Source organism: Myotis daubentonii, chromosome 7 (assembly GCF_963259705.1).
Source record: "Myotis daubentonii chromosome 7, mMyoDau2.1, whole genome shotgun sequence".
Classification (NCBI taxonomy): Eukaryota; Metazoa; Chordata; class Mammalia; order Chiroptera; family Vespertilionidae; genus Myotis; species Myotis daubentonii.
This window is the reverse complement of record NC_081846.1, coordinates 29,013,078-29,030,372: the sequence shown is the minus strand read 5'-3', so window position 1 is coordinate 29,030,372 and position 17,295 is coordinate 29,013,078. Positions and strand designations below refer to the sequence as shown.

Below are 17,295 nucleotides of genomic sequence, written 5' to 3'. Positions count from 1 at the left end.
ATTGGGAGGCTCTTGCACAGTTTGAGCCATATCTCTAAACACATTTTTATTAGTCAGAACTGTATTGCTCTTGACCAAAAGCCTCAAATTTCAGGAAGCACATGATGAAAAAGAGCTATAATATTCTGTATCTGTAGAAGCTGTTTCCTTAAAGGAAGGAAGAACTTTAAAAAAATAAAATTGAGTAAATAAAATTGAAAACAAAATCAGCATAATTGAGTGTATTTACCTTTTTATGGAAGGAAGACTCTAGGCTTTTCCCCTTGGAGTATAAAACACGCCCAGCTCTGTAAACAATCTCTTCTGACCAAGCAACCTGGCAATGGTCTTCAAGCCCAGCTCTGAATACCTTATCCAAATTTTGTCAAATGGCTGGGTGTCCTGCGTTATTGCCGTTCTGCAAGAATAATCAGAGGCACTGAAGAAACAGGGAGATTTTTAAGAAAAGAAATGGAATTGTCTTAGTAAAAGTGATATTTGAAAAAAGTGAATCCAGTAGATCCAAAGCTGACTCCTTTGAGCAAAGGAAGACTGAAATCTTGGATCTCAGGAGAGGCATCCTTGGTGTGGATGGGAGAGTGGGGAAAGGAGAGGTGAGACCTGTATACAGACAGTGGGAGGAGAAACAAACTCTGCTGAGATGCATGCGGGAGTCAAGATCAGCAGGACTCTTTGGCAATGAGAGTTAAACAGAAGAATGAATTCTGACTATTTAGGCCAGGATATACATGAGTGGTGGTGCCATTGAGGTCATTGAAAAGAGAGCTTGGGAGAGAAGCTACAGAAAGAAACCATGGGTTTAGATTCAGGCCAGTTGCATCTCAAGAACCAACCACACAATTTCCTCTAGAGCAGTGGTTCTCAACCTTCCTAATGCCGCGACCCTTTAATACAGTTCCTCATGTTGTGGTGACCCCCAATTCCATTGTTACAAATTGAACATAATTAAAGCATAGTGATTAATCACAAAACAATATGTGATTATATGTGTGTTTTCCAATGGTCTTAGGCGACCCTTGTGAAAGGATCATTCGACCCCAAAGGGGTCGTGACCTACAGATTGAGAACCGCTGCTCTAGAGGCAATTTCCCTGACTAAGGACACTCCTGTAGGCCCTGGAACACACTGACATCTAGGAGCCATGGTTGCACTGAGGCCACAATGCAGATAGCAAGGCTCTGGAGGGCTCTAATTTCCTCCGCCTTCAGCAAAAACAGGTGGAAATGCTGCATGTCCTCTCCTGCCTTTGGAGCAGCCTGGTCCGTGAAACGGAGAGGTGGGGCTGTGCATGGAAGCTCATTCTTTGGAAAATGTAAATTCGGAAGTCCTATGCAGGAACCTTTGTTTAAAACTACCAATTATGGCTTATTCTTCAGTTTGGCTAGGATCCACTTTCTTATTCCACAGTCATTATATTCAAGGACTTCTATTCAGGACGCTTCTCCACCTCCCTTTGCCACCAACAATTGCTATACAGGGTTTAAGAATCCAACATTCTTAATCTGTTTCTACCACTCCGCTTCTTGAGTGCCCTTTTGGCTGTGTGTAAAGAACTCCTGGAAGAATCTTGCTGTGTCTTTTCTTTTCTTTTTAATCAAAAAGTGGGACTCTGAAAACCCAAAATAGCTCAGAACATTCTGTGGAATTGAGAATTATGTTGTACTGTTGGAATTGGGCAAGAGATCTTTCTTTCAGAATTCTTGTCATTACCTCTGACCTTTATGTTATATACTAACTACCTCTAGCCAGAAATGGAAGGGGTCTGACATTTTTTTAAATATCTAATTTGGCATTCAACATTTTTCTTCCTGTCTGCGGTATTTAAAGACAGGCTTGCCTTCCGTGCTTCCTAACACAAGCCTAAAGGCACTTTCTCCTTCTTCTCAGTCCCCCAGCCAAGAAACCCTCTCAGCTTTGTAGCCTGGAGTAGACACTATGCTTGCTCTGGTCCTAATAGCACTCTCCTTTCCTGTATCCCGCCAAGCTTGCCCTGCTGATTAAAGTGCTCAGTTTTCAGTTCTGCCAGTGTCGGAGGGGGAAGGACGTAGCCCAGATCAATTGGAACAGTCCTCTAATGGGCATTCTGGCTCATGAGCCCCTCATCTGTGAGACCACATTTACTAGGCTTATTTCTGTGTTTTGGGATTGACACCCCTGAAAGGCCTCTGCAAGGACTCATACTCTCCAGGATGGAGAGCATCCAAGAAGCAGGTGTGTCTCTTAGCAAATTATGTGTCCATTTGCATACAACTTGCAACTTGAAAAGTAGCTGTTTCCACTAGCTTCTTCCAAAGAAGAGAAAAAAGTCTGAGAAATGACAATGGTCACTTTCTTATCTTTGTCAAAGGCCAAAGGCATGCACTAACTCAGGTGATCCATGAACATTCAATCTAGTTTCCCTCTGTCCAATGGCAAATTCTGCCTGACCTCCACTTTGCACATCTACACAAAATCATCCCAAATCAATGGCAGGGATGTGCATTATATATTTTCCTACATGCATAATTTTATTTTACATTTTGCTTCTCCTAACATTAAAGATCACATCCTTTATTACATATTAATATGTGAGCATTATACTGATTCTAAATAGCAATTAGTCAACTGTTCTCTATTTACATGTCTAATTTGATTTTGTTTAAATGATTGCTGACCACTCATTAATTAAACTATATTTGCATTTCCTGAGTATGTCTGTTTTTGTAACTCTTGCATTTTGTGCTTGAGACACAACCTCTGTTATCACTTTTATGTGGAAAAAGCTCTGATCAACTTTCAAAGCATTCTCTAGCCAGCTGGCGTCTGCATGATATGGCAGAAACAAACAAGCATGGTTTGAAACTTCTGAATTGTCATCAGTGACAGTTCTTGTGACGGCTTTGAAATACAATGTTGTTTTCAGGATTCAAAACAATCATGCGGCCCATGAAAAGCTAGCACCTGTCTGAAACTATCAGTAAAACTCCTGGTTCACTTTTTGCCACATTAGGATGCACTGTGGCCCAGGTTAACATTTGAAGTCTCTTAAGTTATATGCATGGGGATATTAATTTCAAAGAAGAGAGGTGACCTCATTAGTAAACTAGTGGATTACAGCAGAGGGCATGTGCAGGAAAATAACTGGAGATGAAGCCTAGAAAACACCTAAATTGGGCATAGAACAATACCCTAAACATTGGAGCTTAAGAAATATTCATGGAATGATTAACAGGAGGGAGCAGAATTAAGATCTGTCTTGAAGGCTAGGCCATAGTCTGGTAAATATCCCATAACATTGTGGGCTTGCTGACAGCAAATATTGTCTTTCTTCCTTGTTTCCCAGGGCTGAGCCTAGTGTCTAATGGGACTAGACTAGAAGGTAAAGCATTCATGTGTACTGAGTCAATCAATCAATTTAGGTTAAGGTCCAGAGACAATTTCATAATAGCAGTAACCATATTTATAATAATAACTGCTATTCGTTAACACCTCAAATAATCATATCCTTTTATTTTTCTGAATGTCAATTAAAAATCTCTCCTCATGATGGGTAACACCACCCTCATTTTGTCAATGGGGAAACTGAGTCACAAAGAGGTTAAGTGACTTGCCTGAGGCTGCACAGTTAATGAAAGAAAATGGAACTTGAACTAGATTTGTCTTCAGAACTTAAGTACTCAGCTCATGCCCTGGTTTCAGTGAGCAAGGTGGATCTGGAGGATTGGGGGTGAGAGAAATAAAGAAGAGAGATGGTTATAATGTGAATTGTTTGGTCCCTGTGGGTGTCCAGGCTTCCCTACCCACCCTTCCCAAGTATTGCCCCCATCCCTTTTATTCTCCAGGGCACCATGGTGAGTTTCCTCATATTACCTACCATAACCTGTAACAAAAGGTGTGTCCCCATGCTCCTTTATCTGTTGTTTGGCTCCCTTGCAGACTTTAAGTTCTGTAAACATGGAGATCAGTTTTGAATTAGTCTGTTGTGTTACCTGGAGACTCGCCCATAAGATGCACTCAAATATTAAGCGAATTAAAGAAAAAATTAACTTTGGAGGACAGACTGTAAGACTAGAAACAGACAAAGAGGTATCCCAGATGGCACGGGAGTAGCGAGGAGAATTGTTCTGTCGTTATCTGCAAATAGGGAAGCCAAGGAGTCAGATTTCTTTTAGAGACAGGAATAAGGGAAGGAGGGGCTGGGGTTTAGACACAGAGAGTCCAAGGTGATAGCAAGAGATCCAAGAGTCACCACTAACAGTGAGGCATGTGAGAAGCCAAGCTCCGGGGAAAGGTCAGAGTGGAAGCTGTAGAGCAGTGAGTCACCCTCCAGGCGGTAACTAATGTCCTGAAGGCCCGTGAGCTCTCAGGAAAATGACTGAGGGGAGTGGAAAGAGTAAAAGGCTGAGGCTCTTATGGCATCAGAGGAGGAAAAGCTGGTTAGAAAGAGGGACGTTCCCTCCCCAACATCCTAGACAACTGAGATGCATCTTTCAACATTCTGGTCAGGTGCGCCCTCTCTTGTTAGCCCTTCTGCAGGAGGAACTGGCCACTCCATCCTGGGTGATACCTGACCTGGGTTGCCATTGATCAAAGCACCTGCTTACTTTATCACAGTCCTGTGAGTGCTTGTTCTCCCTACTAGAGATTAATTCCCAAAAGGACAGCCGTCATTTCTGTTCATCTTAATATTCTCAGTGTCAAACATCAAAGAGCACAACAAACCTTTGTTGACCGAATATTGACTTAAGGAGGAGATTAGAGAAGCAGGAGGAGGAACATAAGAATTGAGCATCACAAATAATAAACAAGAAGCCCGGCTGATGTGGCTCGGTGGTTGAGCATCAACCTATGAACTGGTAGGTCAGGGTGTGATTCCCGGTCAGGGTACATGCCCTGGTTTCGGGCTCAACCCCCAGAAGGGGGCATGCAGGAAGCAGCTGATCAGTGATTCTCTCTCATCATTGATGTTTCTCTCTCTCCCCCTCTCCCTTTCTCTCTGAAATCAATAAAAATAAAGTTTTTAATTAAAATAATAATAATAAACAAGGAGAATTTGTCCACTGTTGTGCCAAGATCAATAAAATGTTAAGATGGAAATTGTATTGTATAAATTGTACTGCATTCTCACATAACAGCTATCATCTATCAATTGCCTGCTCTGTTAGGAGTTAGCCCTTTACAAATATTTTGTTATCTGAGCCTTGGAACAACTTTGTAGAGTTGCTTTAATTGGACCTCTGTAATAGATACAGAAACTAACTCCCACTGAACTTAAATGACTTGCTCAAGCTCACCCACGAAGTGATGAGATGGAATAGAATTTCAGTTCTGCCTCCAAACTTCTGTGCCTAACCATAAGTTACTGTCTTCTCCAATCTCAATTACTTTAAAAAAAATTTAAGGCATTGTTCTCAGCAATGTGTAGGGCAGTGTCCAGGCTCCTGTAGTCTATCTCACCCACCCTTTTCCACATCAATACTAAACTCTTGCAACTTGGTTCTCTCTATAAAAAAGAAAAGTGTAAAATAGAGCAGAAGGATTTTTTTCTTTATCATTAAGGACATTCATGAAATTTTGAGAGCAAATGTGCCATTATTATTTCAAACTTGTGAATGCACAGCACGTTCACTATTAGCTCTTCATCTGAAATAACTGAACCTGCAACTAAAAATAGCAGATAAATAAATGAGCCATTGAGAGCCTGCTGAGTTTTATTCTTTCCCCTTCAGAAAGGGACTCTCTCAGTGGGGAGATTATATTCATAAAGCTTCAAAATCATTAAATTCTCAAGCACACATTCTTCCTTCAAGCATTTTTATTTTTTAAATCGTTTGTCTAACCGTTAAGCCAGAAGTTTTTCACAGGTTATAATTGCTTTACATATGATGCTAAGTGGTTTATTGAAGCCTGCATTTTTATTCCCTTTGCTTATTTGCCTCTTGATGTGCTTGGGAAAAGGGAGGAAGGGGGAGTGAATGGAGGAAGAAGAGGTGAATTACCGGATATTATGTGTAGAAGGGACCTTTAGATGACTTGATTTAATTCTTCACAAAGGGCAAACTGAGGCTGGGAGCTAGTGGGCAAGTTACCTCACAGTCAGTAGAATCGGGATTGGAATTCAACACTCCCAACCACCAGACCAAGGCCCTGAAAGAGAGGAGGATAAATGCATAGACTGGGATTTGGTAAAACCCAAGAATGAGAAATTATATAATTTTATCAATTGCAATGGAGCACTGCCTAATGAGGGCTTTGGGGCCAGAGAACCTGACTCAAATCCTAGTTACCCACTAACTGGACAAATGATTTACCCTTCTAAGCCTGGGCACAAGGAATAATCATTTCTACATTAGCCAATGTTTATTGGGTTCTTGCTATGAGCCAACCACTGTGTTCAAACAAATTAAGTATATTAGCCTTTAAATTCCACCTCGTTAAGTCTGAATTATCCCAAAGAGTTCTCAATAAATCTACTATTATTTGATAGTTACAGAATAAAATTTTTTAAATTAATTTATTTTGAAGATCTAATTGTCTTTTTTTTAATGTGCCCTTGACCAGAATCGAGCCCAGGACCCTCTGATTCACAGGCCGGTGCTCTGTCCACTGAGCCAAACTGGCTAGGGCAAGAATAAAAGTTTTAAATGACAATCTCTAAATATTTATAAAATGTATGAGAAAACATTTACATTATTAATATGATCAGGTACACTCTGTTTTAAGTTATGATGAATAAACTTTAAAATTTAAGGTTACATGGTGAATGAGTACTCTCACCGAACAAAGATGCTCTCTTCAAAATATCTCTTAAGTGTTGAAAGATTTAGTTTCATTTCCGATTCCACTTCCTTGCTCTGCCATGTGGGCTTCCTTTAAAGCACAGGTGCACCTTAGAGAAGACAGCCAGTACCCGGGACATAGAATCGCCAATGCAAAGTCTTTCTAGCACTTTCCACTGAGTAAGCAAGTCCATAGGCTGCTGACTTTTTCCTCACTCCTAGGATAGGGTGAGACAGATCTTTATATAGTTTTAGTTATTTATTTTAAAGATAGGTACAACAAATACCTTAAAATAGAAGATTCGACAGATTACTCTTTCTGTGCTTATTTCCCAGAAGAAAGGTAGCCATTAATTATCTCAGTCATGTCTTGAGACTGTTTCTTTCACATCTTGGGGCACCTCACAGGCTGATGCTTTTTGGTGCCTCCTTCTCTGCCTCTCTGTGTTTCACAAGGAAAATATGCTGATCCAGCTCAGCACTTTTCTGAAAGACCCAAGTGCGTTGCCTCTGAACTCTGTTCTTCTCCTAAGGCTAACCTAGGACAAGAATAATGTGTATGCTCTGATAACTGACAGTTGCAACTATGATGCCCTGAAGAGATTAGAATATAGAAGAAGTCCAGGCCCTGGCTCAGATGGTAAGAGTGTTGTCTGGATATGCCAAGGTTGCAGGTTCCATCCCTGATCAGGGCACATACGAGAGACAACCAAAAAATGCATAAATAAGTGAAACAACAAATCTCTCTCTCTCTCTCTCTCTCTCTCTCTCTCTCTCTCTCTCTCTCTCCCCCGCCCCCGTCATCTTTTTCTAAAACCAATAATATTTTTTAAAAAAGAAGCCCAGAGCTTAAATTTTGAGGAGTGAGCTAAGAAGTGATTCTAGGCAGAGGACTTACTAAACTGCATTATAAAGTACTATTAATTAGCATATTCATTTGATGCCTCCATTTTAAATCTCTAATGTTCTCATGATGCTGTGAAGGCTTTTTTTATTATTATTATTATTGATGGCTGTTCCAAATTCTAAAGCTCAAAACAAGGTGAGGAGCAGAAACATAATGGCATGAGTTTGGGTTACTGTTAACAGAAACAGATGCAAAGGCATGCTTTCCTTTGCGAAAGTGAAATACTTGCCAAGTGGATGAATTCAATTACAATTTACATCACTGAAAGTTTCTCCTTCTTAAGGAAAAATGCCACTTCAGCATTTCATTAATTAAAACTAACTTTAAAATGGAAGTCCATAGGAAAATGTACTTATATTTATGAAAATTAGATGCACATAACTTATTAGGAACACATCTCAAATTAGACCCATTGGTGTGGGTTATGGGAGGCAGCACTGTTACATGACTTCACTCACAGGCCTTAGTGTCTTCAAAACCAGACCCAAAATGAGCTCTGAGCACTTGGCAGGAACTCCAACATCTCTGAGCCTCAAGATCATATTCAAGAGAACCATCTCTGTGAAGAGTCTAACCTTTACAATAATTTCTCCCTTATAGCATTGCAATGAGGATTAAATTTAAAGCTAGTATGTATAGGAACAGTTAGCCAATTTCCCAGCACATTCTAAACATGCAAATAAAATAGTAAAAATTATTGATACTACAAAATGCAGAACTAAAATGACACTTTTGATGAGAATATTTGCTAAAAGAAATTGTCTTCACACATCTGAAATGCTTTCAATCCACTAATTTCAGGTGAAGGCATCCAACTTTCAATTTTCCTTTGTAGTCTGTCTCAAATAGTAACAATGAAAACCATGTATTGAGAGGATAACCTGCTGTCTGCATGACTTATCAACTCACTGAATACCCCAGTGATCCCACCTGGGTGGTGGTGGGGAGGTGCATTATTAGCTCTGTTCCAGATGTGGAAACTGAAACTCAGAATTTACATCAGCTGCCCCAGTTAATCCTGCTACACATGAGCATGTTAGGTTTTCAACCCAGTTAGCCCACCTATGCTCATGCTCTTCAACTCTACTTTATGCTGGAAATAAAAGGGGATGGTAGTGGGGAGGGGAACTGAGAGCCTATTTCTTACTTTAACTAAATTAACCTAGGACAGTGATCTGCAAACTGCAGCTCACGAGCCACATGCGGCTCTTTGGCCCCTTGAGTGTGGCCACAAAGTTTCAATCGCACTGTACATGTGCGCCCGCATGTGGTATTTTGTGGAAGAGCCACACTCAAGGGGCCGCAGTTTGCCGACCACTGACCTAGGGCAATAGTTCTCAATTTTTTTTTGGAATCAAAATAACTTTGCACTCTAAAAAAATGTATTGGGAATATCACAAAACTTTTTTAAAAAAATATATATTTTATTGATTTTTTACAGAGAGGAAGGGAGAGAGATAGAGAGTTAGAAACATCGATGAGAGAGAAACATCAATCAGCTGCCTCCTGCACACCTCCCACTGGGGATGTGCCCGCAACCCAGGTACATGCCCTTGACCGGAATCGAACCTGGGACCTTTCAGTCAGCAAGCCGACGCTCTATCCACTGAGCCAAACCGGTTTCGGCACAAAACTTTTGTTTATAAGAGTATATTAATTGATACTTCTGTATTATAAATTAAAGCTAAAACATTGCTTATGTTTAATTACTTATTTAACTTTAAATGATGATACCACTTAAAAAACAACTTATTTATTTAAAAAAATAATGGTAATAGAATACTAAATAAGCACATCACATGTGAACACACATTTTTTGTAATATGTTTGTTTTCCAAAACAAAACATTTTAGTGAGAAGAGTTAAGGAGGTTTGCTTCTGCATTCATTCTGTTGCACTATCACAGGCCATGTGGAATCTGAAAAGCCCACCGAGTACTCACGAGACCACGAAAGTGAAAAGGGAAAATAACACCTTACTATTAGTATAAAATCGTTTCACCACTGAAGCCCCTGAAAGGTCTCAGGGACCCCCGCAGGTCCAAGCTCACACTTTGAGAATCACAATTGAGGTAAAACCTGTAAGCGAGCTGAGTTCTAGTGCCAGCTTCAGTCTGTAGTGACAGCCCAAGTTCATCTTTCAACTACCTGCTCATCCACAACGTGTCTCTCTACACTGTTCTGGAAAAGAATGATGAAAATTTGTCATCTCTAGGTAATAATAAACATTGAGTGGGGAAAGATTTAAAGGTAATAACATCACTTGGCTAAAACAAAAAAATGCTATAGAAAATGTGTCAGATATATATTCGGTTAGCTCTCTCTTCAGAGACAAAAATTAGTGTATTTTTATCTTTACAGAATGACAACCCTTTGTTGCACAAATGAAATGTAATTGAAGTGTCATTCTATTTTTCTGGCATTAACCAAACTAAATCTGTTATATTGCTGAAGTAAAGGTATTAGTCAAATATTAGCAGACATGTATCCTAATAAAATAAAAGGTACCAGGAGACCATCGGAAATCTTACACAAGATGAGAACATCTTATAAAATATTTAGGTAGTATTTAGACATGGAAGAAATTGAATCTAATGATTATTTATGAGGTTGCATCTTCAAAATGTTTTGGCTAAGAAATACAATTTTTATTCTTGCTTTAATCCAAGTCCAGGAATAAGGTATTTGTAAAGCATATTTGGTTTTGTTAAATCATGTATTCAAGTGTGCGTTGCATTAGCATACTATTTCTAAATGGGAAAATGATGGCTGTGAGGCACTGTACTCATTCCTGATCATTTTTAAACTTAAAATAGTACCATAGGTGTTCTAGATGGATGGTGCCCTATTTCACAGATAAGTTAGCAAAGCTGAAGAACTGAAGAATGATCATTTCAGTAGCAACTTTGCACCGAAAGGAAAAACATTCCATTTTTTAAAAAATTGAAAATATTTAGTGAAAGAACACTTACACTAAAACAAAGTTTGATCTCCATTGCCCATTGCACCATTCCCCACAATAAGCATCTGACTGCAAATTATGCACAAGTCACACATGCATCATCGTTTTCAGATGCTGGATTTGATGAGAGAGGGAGCATCAGTATTAACATCAATTTCAACGTGTTCCTCTAACATCAGTTCCTGCTTGGGTATTTTACACAGTCTAGAGGTACTATTTTCCTGCAAGTTTATTTTTCTAACATCCAGAGACTCTGAGGAAAAGGAAACATCAAGTTTCCTCAGAAAAGAGCTGCTTGTTTACAGAACGCCTTGCCAAATAGCACTGAGAAGGCTTCTCGGTTCCCTCAGGTGCTTTGCAGCAATAGCCTGCTCGAGTCTACAGACTACTGGTTGCAGAATCAGAGGACACCCTGCCAGATTGGGTTCGTGGAAGACAAGTCCGAAGACACAGCTTGTGCTTCCGTAAGTAGATACAACCTGGGATATGGTCCGAGAAAGCGGGGAATCCAGCTCAGGGACTCGTGCTCAGAATAGGAGTTTCCTAATTCATTAAAGATGAGGTCTCCTCTGGAAAATCCGTATTGGTTAATATGGACTGTTAATAAAATGCACAGAGCTCACTTCTCTATTCCAATTCTGCTCATTTCAACAGGTTAATTGATCTGATCAGTGATCAAGAAAGGAAAAACCATGTTTATATTTCAAAACTGACAGAGAAAACGATTCAGAAACAGAATTGTATGATAAGAAATAACAGGCCATGCAGGAGCTCTCTAGGATTCTTTTCAATATATTGTATAACTCCTGCTAGTGGGTTATTTCCCATCATGAAAATTGTGTAACATTTCTGTACCATTTTTATAAGTTACAGTCATTGTTTGAAAACCTTTTCAACCCAAGAAGTGTACAGGCATGAGTTTTAATATACTGGAGTTAAGCTTTATATATGAAACCTTCCTTTTCAAGGGAAGAGATGTTCTTACAGCTTAGAATGTGAGTACCTACGGTTGTTGTGTAATATGCTCCTTCCTCTATGTCCTACAAGGCTCTATGTTTCATTTGAATTGAAACCGCCTGGATCTTATAGGGTCATGATTACAGAGATCGGGGGAGAGCATTTTCCAAAAGGAAAGCAATGAAATTCTCATGACTAAGTTGAGAGCATTAGCTCTGAGCTATTCCTGGAGGTAATATGCATGCCAGCACTTCTGCTGAAAGAAAAAAAAAAGCTGAAAATGGGATGGAGAAGTTTTTATATATAATGAGCAGAACCAGATGAACTGGCAGATAGAGGATGTAAAACATTTCACAATGCAGAGCCTCACAGCACAAGGAAAGCGGAGTCCATTCAACAGACTTAATTTGATCTCTTGTTTTGGGCAAATGATTTGAATCTGCTACTTTGGGGATTTGATCCCTTGTCAAGAATATTCGTTGATGGCTAAAAATCTTTAGGGTAAACAAAAAGGATTAGGTGGAAAGTAATTAATAGTGATACCTTCGCTGCAAATTTAGTTCTGAGATGAGTTAAGAAAATTCGGGCATTAGCCGATACTGATCTCTAATTACACAGTTATAAATTGTAAATGGAGAGAAATGGAGCATAAACGATGTCAGCTATACTTTGGTCAAAGTTGTCATCCAAGCAGCTCCTGTATTAAGATGTGTCCCATTTGAAGTTGGGGCACAAAAGTCTGTCTAGCGGAGGGCAAAGAGGTCTTCTCTACACTTTATATTTTTGGAATCTGGATTGCTGATCTACAATTAGAAATGCTAAATTTATAGCCAAATTTAAGATGACCATCGAACCCTCCTCGATGAAAGAAAACTCTCCTCCACCTATCCCAATGGACTCAAATTTGGACTTAAAACTATCTGACTTCCTTTCTTAATTCTTTGGCCCTTTCTAGTGTCAGATGACTCAGTGAGGTTGAGCCGATTCATCCTGTCTTTGTGGTTCTTCCTATTCTTTCCAAAAGGGGAAACATCTAAGCACACATGAAAGGCATAGTAGAAGATTTGTTTCCCCACAATAGTTCACAATCAATGAAACTGACACAAATGTTAAAATTTGTCCACGATTCTAAACCTAAATTTTAGGATCCCTTTGACCAATTAGCTCTGATCTCTCAAAAAGTACCCCATGGTCAGTTTCTTAACTTATAATTCCTTTCTCTTTTTCTCATTTGGACCAGATTTCTAGGATGGGAAGAAGAAACAGAGTCTGTAGTTGGGCGTTGCTAAGGGGCAGTTATTATCAAAGGAGAAATAGAGGTGAACTATACAGATGGCGGACCAGGACAGGGTGTAAGAAAACTTGATCAAAATAGCCACACAGGAGTAGTCCAAAGAGTCAAGGGAAAGGTACTTAATTTCTTTTCAAAAAATTCTCCCAAAAAAGAACTTTATTTTACAATAATATCATCTTATTAAAGTTTAACTTTTAAAACTTAGTTTCATAAAATCATCCCAAATCTAAACCTACTTACAAATAATCACAGCAGAAACCGAGGAACCTGTAGCAATGTTGTCCCATATTTTATTGCTTTGTATTCTGTTCACAACTCTGGGGCACTCTGTTGTACATGAACCATTGCTTCTTTCACTCATTTCTTCCTGATCCACATTAGTGGCCAAGTTTTTCATATTTAATTTTGATTGACTTGGTACTCATTCTTCTGAACTACAAGTACAGTTTATGAATTTGCTGCGTCTTAGAACTAAGTACCTCAGTGAATCAAGGTTTCTGAGTTCAACATGCCACTTAAGAATTTTATTGACGGACAATCTCAGGCTTGGAAAGCTTTCAGGGTGTTGCGTGTGGGGCTCAGTACGGCTGTTTTTTCCTAAGCATCACACAATGATTTTTAGTCATTATTTTGATAGGGAGCTGCATTCATTTCCCAGCTGAAATGAGAAGTCTTAGTGAAGAGCAGTTTGAAGCAGTCAGAATATGACAAGTGTGCCCAATGGGGACTATCGGCCAGGAAGTCAGGAGCCCCTTGAAAGTCACACTTAACAGTTTTTCAAAAGGTAGCAAATATAAAAACTGTGCTTATCTTTTAACTAAATAGCATTCTCCTATAAAGCTATATAATTTTATATTCTTTCTGATTTGCCATTCTGAAAAAAAAATTGTATGCTAGCCTTTTGGGTGTTTTTTTAACCTGATTATTTTTTTAAAGGAAATGTGGGTACTCTGATAAGTGCTCATCCAGTAATCTCCATGACCCAGCCCCGCAGCCCCCAAAGTAAGAGCTTATTATTTAAGCACGTAAGCCTGAGTCAAATACGTAATGAAGTATTTATGGGTCTTGAGATTTTTGCCACTATAAATATAGTCGGATGAATAGATCTGAGTGTACTTTTAAACCTGGGTGTTCATACCATTTCTCAACTGTTTTAAAATTTATTTTGACAGAATGCATTATTAAATAGCTCAGACTAGCTTTGAGTTTCAAATTTCATACAATTCCTGCTATTATTATAATTTTCCTCTGAGTGGAAAGTCTGTCAAGAAAAACTGACAACAAACAAAGTTTCTCATTAAAATACCTTTAAGCTTTAAAGAATTTGGCTACATAATTTTGATTTCCTTTTAGTAGAATTATTTGTTTGCATGAACATGTCTTTCTTAATTAGTTCTCTCAAACTCCCAGGAAAACTAGTTAAAAGTGATAGCATTTTTTTTTCACAACTTAGAGTCCCAGGTTGAAGCATCCTATATAATAAAAGCCTAATATGCTAAGTGTCCAGTCGGACATTCAACCAATCAAAGCGTAATCCTATCTAATAAAAGAGAAAAATGGTAATTGGCGTACGATGATACCCTTTTCATTGGCTAATCAGGGCTATATGCAAATTAACTGCCAACTAAGATTGGCAGTTAACTGCCAACTAAGATTGGCAGTTAACTGCCAACAAGATGGCGGTTAATTTGCATATGTGGGCACAATGCAGGGAGGCAAAAGGGAAAGCAGGAAGAAGCCCCCTGCCACTGACAGTGATCGGAAACCCAGGGGGGAGCTAAGAGCTGGGGGGCAGGGCAAAGGCGGCCCTGGGGCCACCTTTGCCCTGCCCCCCAGCCATGATCAGAGAATCAGGTGCCTTTGCCGCCCTGGCCAGTGATAGCAGGAAGTAGGGGTGGAGCCAGCGATGGGAGCTGGGAACGGTCGAAGCTGGCAGTTCCGGGAGCTAGGGGTCCCTTGCCTGGGCCTAAAGCGGAGCCCACGATCGCGGGGCCGCTGCCACTGCGGGTCCCCGCTGCCTGGGCCGGATGCCTAGGCCAGAGGTGTTAGGCCTGGGCAGGGGTGGAGCCTGCAACCACGGGGAGCTGGGGGTCCCCTGCCCAGGCCTGACACCTCTGCCAGAGGTCTCAGGCCTGGTCAAGGGGCCGATCTGGTGATTGGTGATCAGAGGGTGAATGAGGGTCAACTCCTCTGGCCTAGGCATCAGGCCTGGGCGGGGGGCTGAGCCGGGGATTAGGGGGATATGATGGTCCCCTTGCCCAGGCCTGAAGCCTGGGTCAGAGGCGTCAGGCTTGGGCGGGGGCCAGAGCCAGTGATCGGGGGGAGATGGGGGTCCCCTGTCCAAGCCTGACACCTCTGGCGGAGGCGTCAGGTCTGGGCAAGGGGCTGATCAGGCGATCGGAGGGTGATGGGGGTCTACGCCTCTGGCTGAGGCATCAGGCCTGGGCTGGGGGCAGAACCAGTGATGGGGGGAAATGAGGGTCCCCTGCCCAGGCCTGATGCCTCTGTCAGAGGCGTCAGGCCTGGGCAAGAGGCCGATCCTGCGATTGGAGGGTGATGGGGGTCAACGCCTGAGGGCTCCCACTATGTGAGAGGGGGCAGGCTGGGCTGAGGGACACTCCCCCGCCACACACACACCCAGTGCACGAATTTCGTGCACCAGGCCCCTAGTATACTAATGATAAGCTAAGGTCACTCAACTGCTTGCTATGATGTGCACTGACCACCAGGGGGCAGAGTCTCCAACAGGTAGGTTAGGTTGCTGCTGGGGTCCGGCCAATCGGGACTGAGCAAGATGGGCCAGACATGCCCTGGAGACCTCCCACGGCCCCTCCTCAGCTGGCCAACCTCCTGTGTCCCTCCCTGGCCTCGATCATGCACCAGTCAGGTCCCTTGGTCTGGCCTGCACCCTCTCACAATCCGGGACCCCTCAGGAGATGTCAGAGAGCCAGTTACGGCCTGATGGCGGAACGAGTGGTCCCTATGATGCGCACTGACCACCAGGGGAAAGATGCTCAACACAGGAGCTGCCCCTGGTGGTCAGTGCACTCCCACCGGGGGAGCGCTGCTCAGCGAGAAGCCGGGCTCATGGCTGGCGAGCACAGGGGTGGTGGCGGTAGCCTGTCCTGCCTCTACAGCAGCCCTAAGGATGTCCGACTGCCGGCTCCCCATGGGGATCGGGCCTAACCTGGCAGTCAGTTATCCCTCCAGGGCTCCCAGACTGTGAGAGGGTGCAGGCTGGGCTGAGGGATTTTCACTGCCCCCCCACCCAAGTGCACAAATTTTGTGCACCGGGCCTCTAGTAAATAAATAAAGAAGAAGAAGAAATTTAAAAATGGACCTGGTTAATGACCACTGTGGAATGTCTGTTTTTTAGTTAAGAGTATTATTTCTTTCTTTTGTAACAGTGAGACATGCTCACCCTAGAAGTTTCTTAGGAAATGAGATAGTGCTAAAAGCAGAATTTCTGCTTTTCATGCTTGGATAGTACAGTTTTTTTGAGAGCAGAGACAACCCTCACTTACTATTCCAGATAGTACTCAGCCCATCAGCTGGTCCATAGCATCTGTAATGATGGAATTAATGTAATTGCAGAATCTGGAAGCATTCAATGTACTTGCCAGAAGCACCTGAACGGCTGAAACGGGTGCAGGAAGTTTTCCCCTTGCTAAATGATGCCTTATCATTATCAACACTAATAAAAGAGAAAAATGGTAATTGGCGTACGAGCTACCCTTTTCATTGGCTAATCAGGGCTATATGCAAATTAACTGCCAACTAAGATTGGCAGTTAACTGCCAACTAAGATTGGCAGTTAACTGTCAACTAAGATTGGCAGTTAACTGCCAACAAGATGGCGGTTAATTTGCATATGTAGGCACAATGCAGGGAGGCAAAAGGGAAAGCAGGAAGAAGCCCCCTGCCACTGACAGTGATCGGAAACCCAGGGGGGAGCTAAGAGCTGGGGGGCAGGGCAAAGGCAGTCCTGGGGCCGCCTTTGCCCTGCCCCCCAGCCGTGATCGGAGAATCAGGTGCCTTTTCTGCCCTGGCCAGTGATAGCAGGAAGTAGGGGTGGAGCCAGCGATGGGAGCTGGGCACAGTCGAAGCTGGAAGTCCCAGGAGCTAGGGGTCCCTTGCCTGGGCCTAAAGCGAAGCCCACGATCGCGGGGCCGCTGCAGCTGCGGGTCCCCGCTGCCCGGGCCAGACGCCTCAGCCAGAGGCATCAGGCCTGGGCAAGGGGCCGATCCTGCAATTGGAGGGTGATGGGGGTCAATGCCTGAGGGCTCCCAGTATGTGAGAGGGGGCAGGCTGGGCTGAGGGACACTCCCCCCCGCCCCACACCCAGTGCACGAATTTCGTGCACCGGGCCCCTAGTCTATAATAATAAAAGCATGGTATGCTAATTAGACCGGATGATC

At 42.1% G+C, this 17,295-nt stretch overlaps 1 protein-coding gene across 6 annotated transcripts in view; it reads left to right on the top strand.

The window, feature by feature from the left end:
- The window catches only part of SPHKAP (SPHK1 interactor, AKAP domain containing), a 105,246-nt gene that overhangs the window by 29,361 nt on the left and 58,590 nt on the right, over nucleotides 1–17,295 (top strand). For all 6 annotated transcript variants that reach the window (XR_009453766.1, XM_059703401.1, XM_059703399.1 and 3 more), the window contains one exon: nucleotides 10,977–11,090. Coding sequence is in view for 5 of the 6 variants with exons in the window: in XM_059703401.1 (XP_059559384.1) it covers nucleotides 10,977–11,090 (114 nt within the window). In the remaining variant the exon portion in view is untranslated. The remainder of the gene's footprint in view (nucleotides 1–10,976; nucleotides 11,091–17,295) is intronic.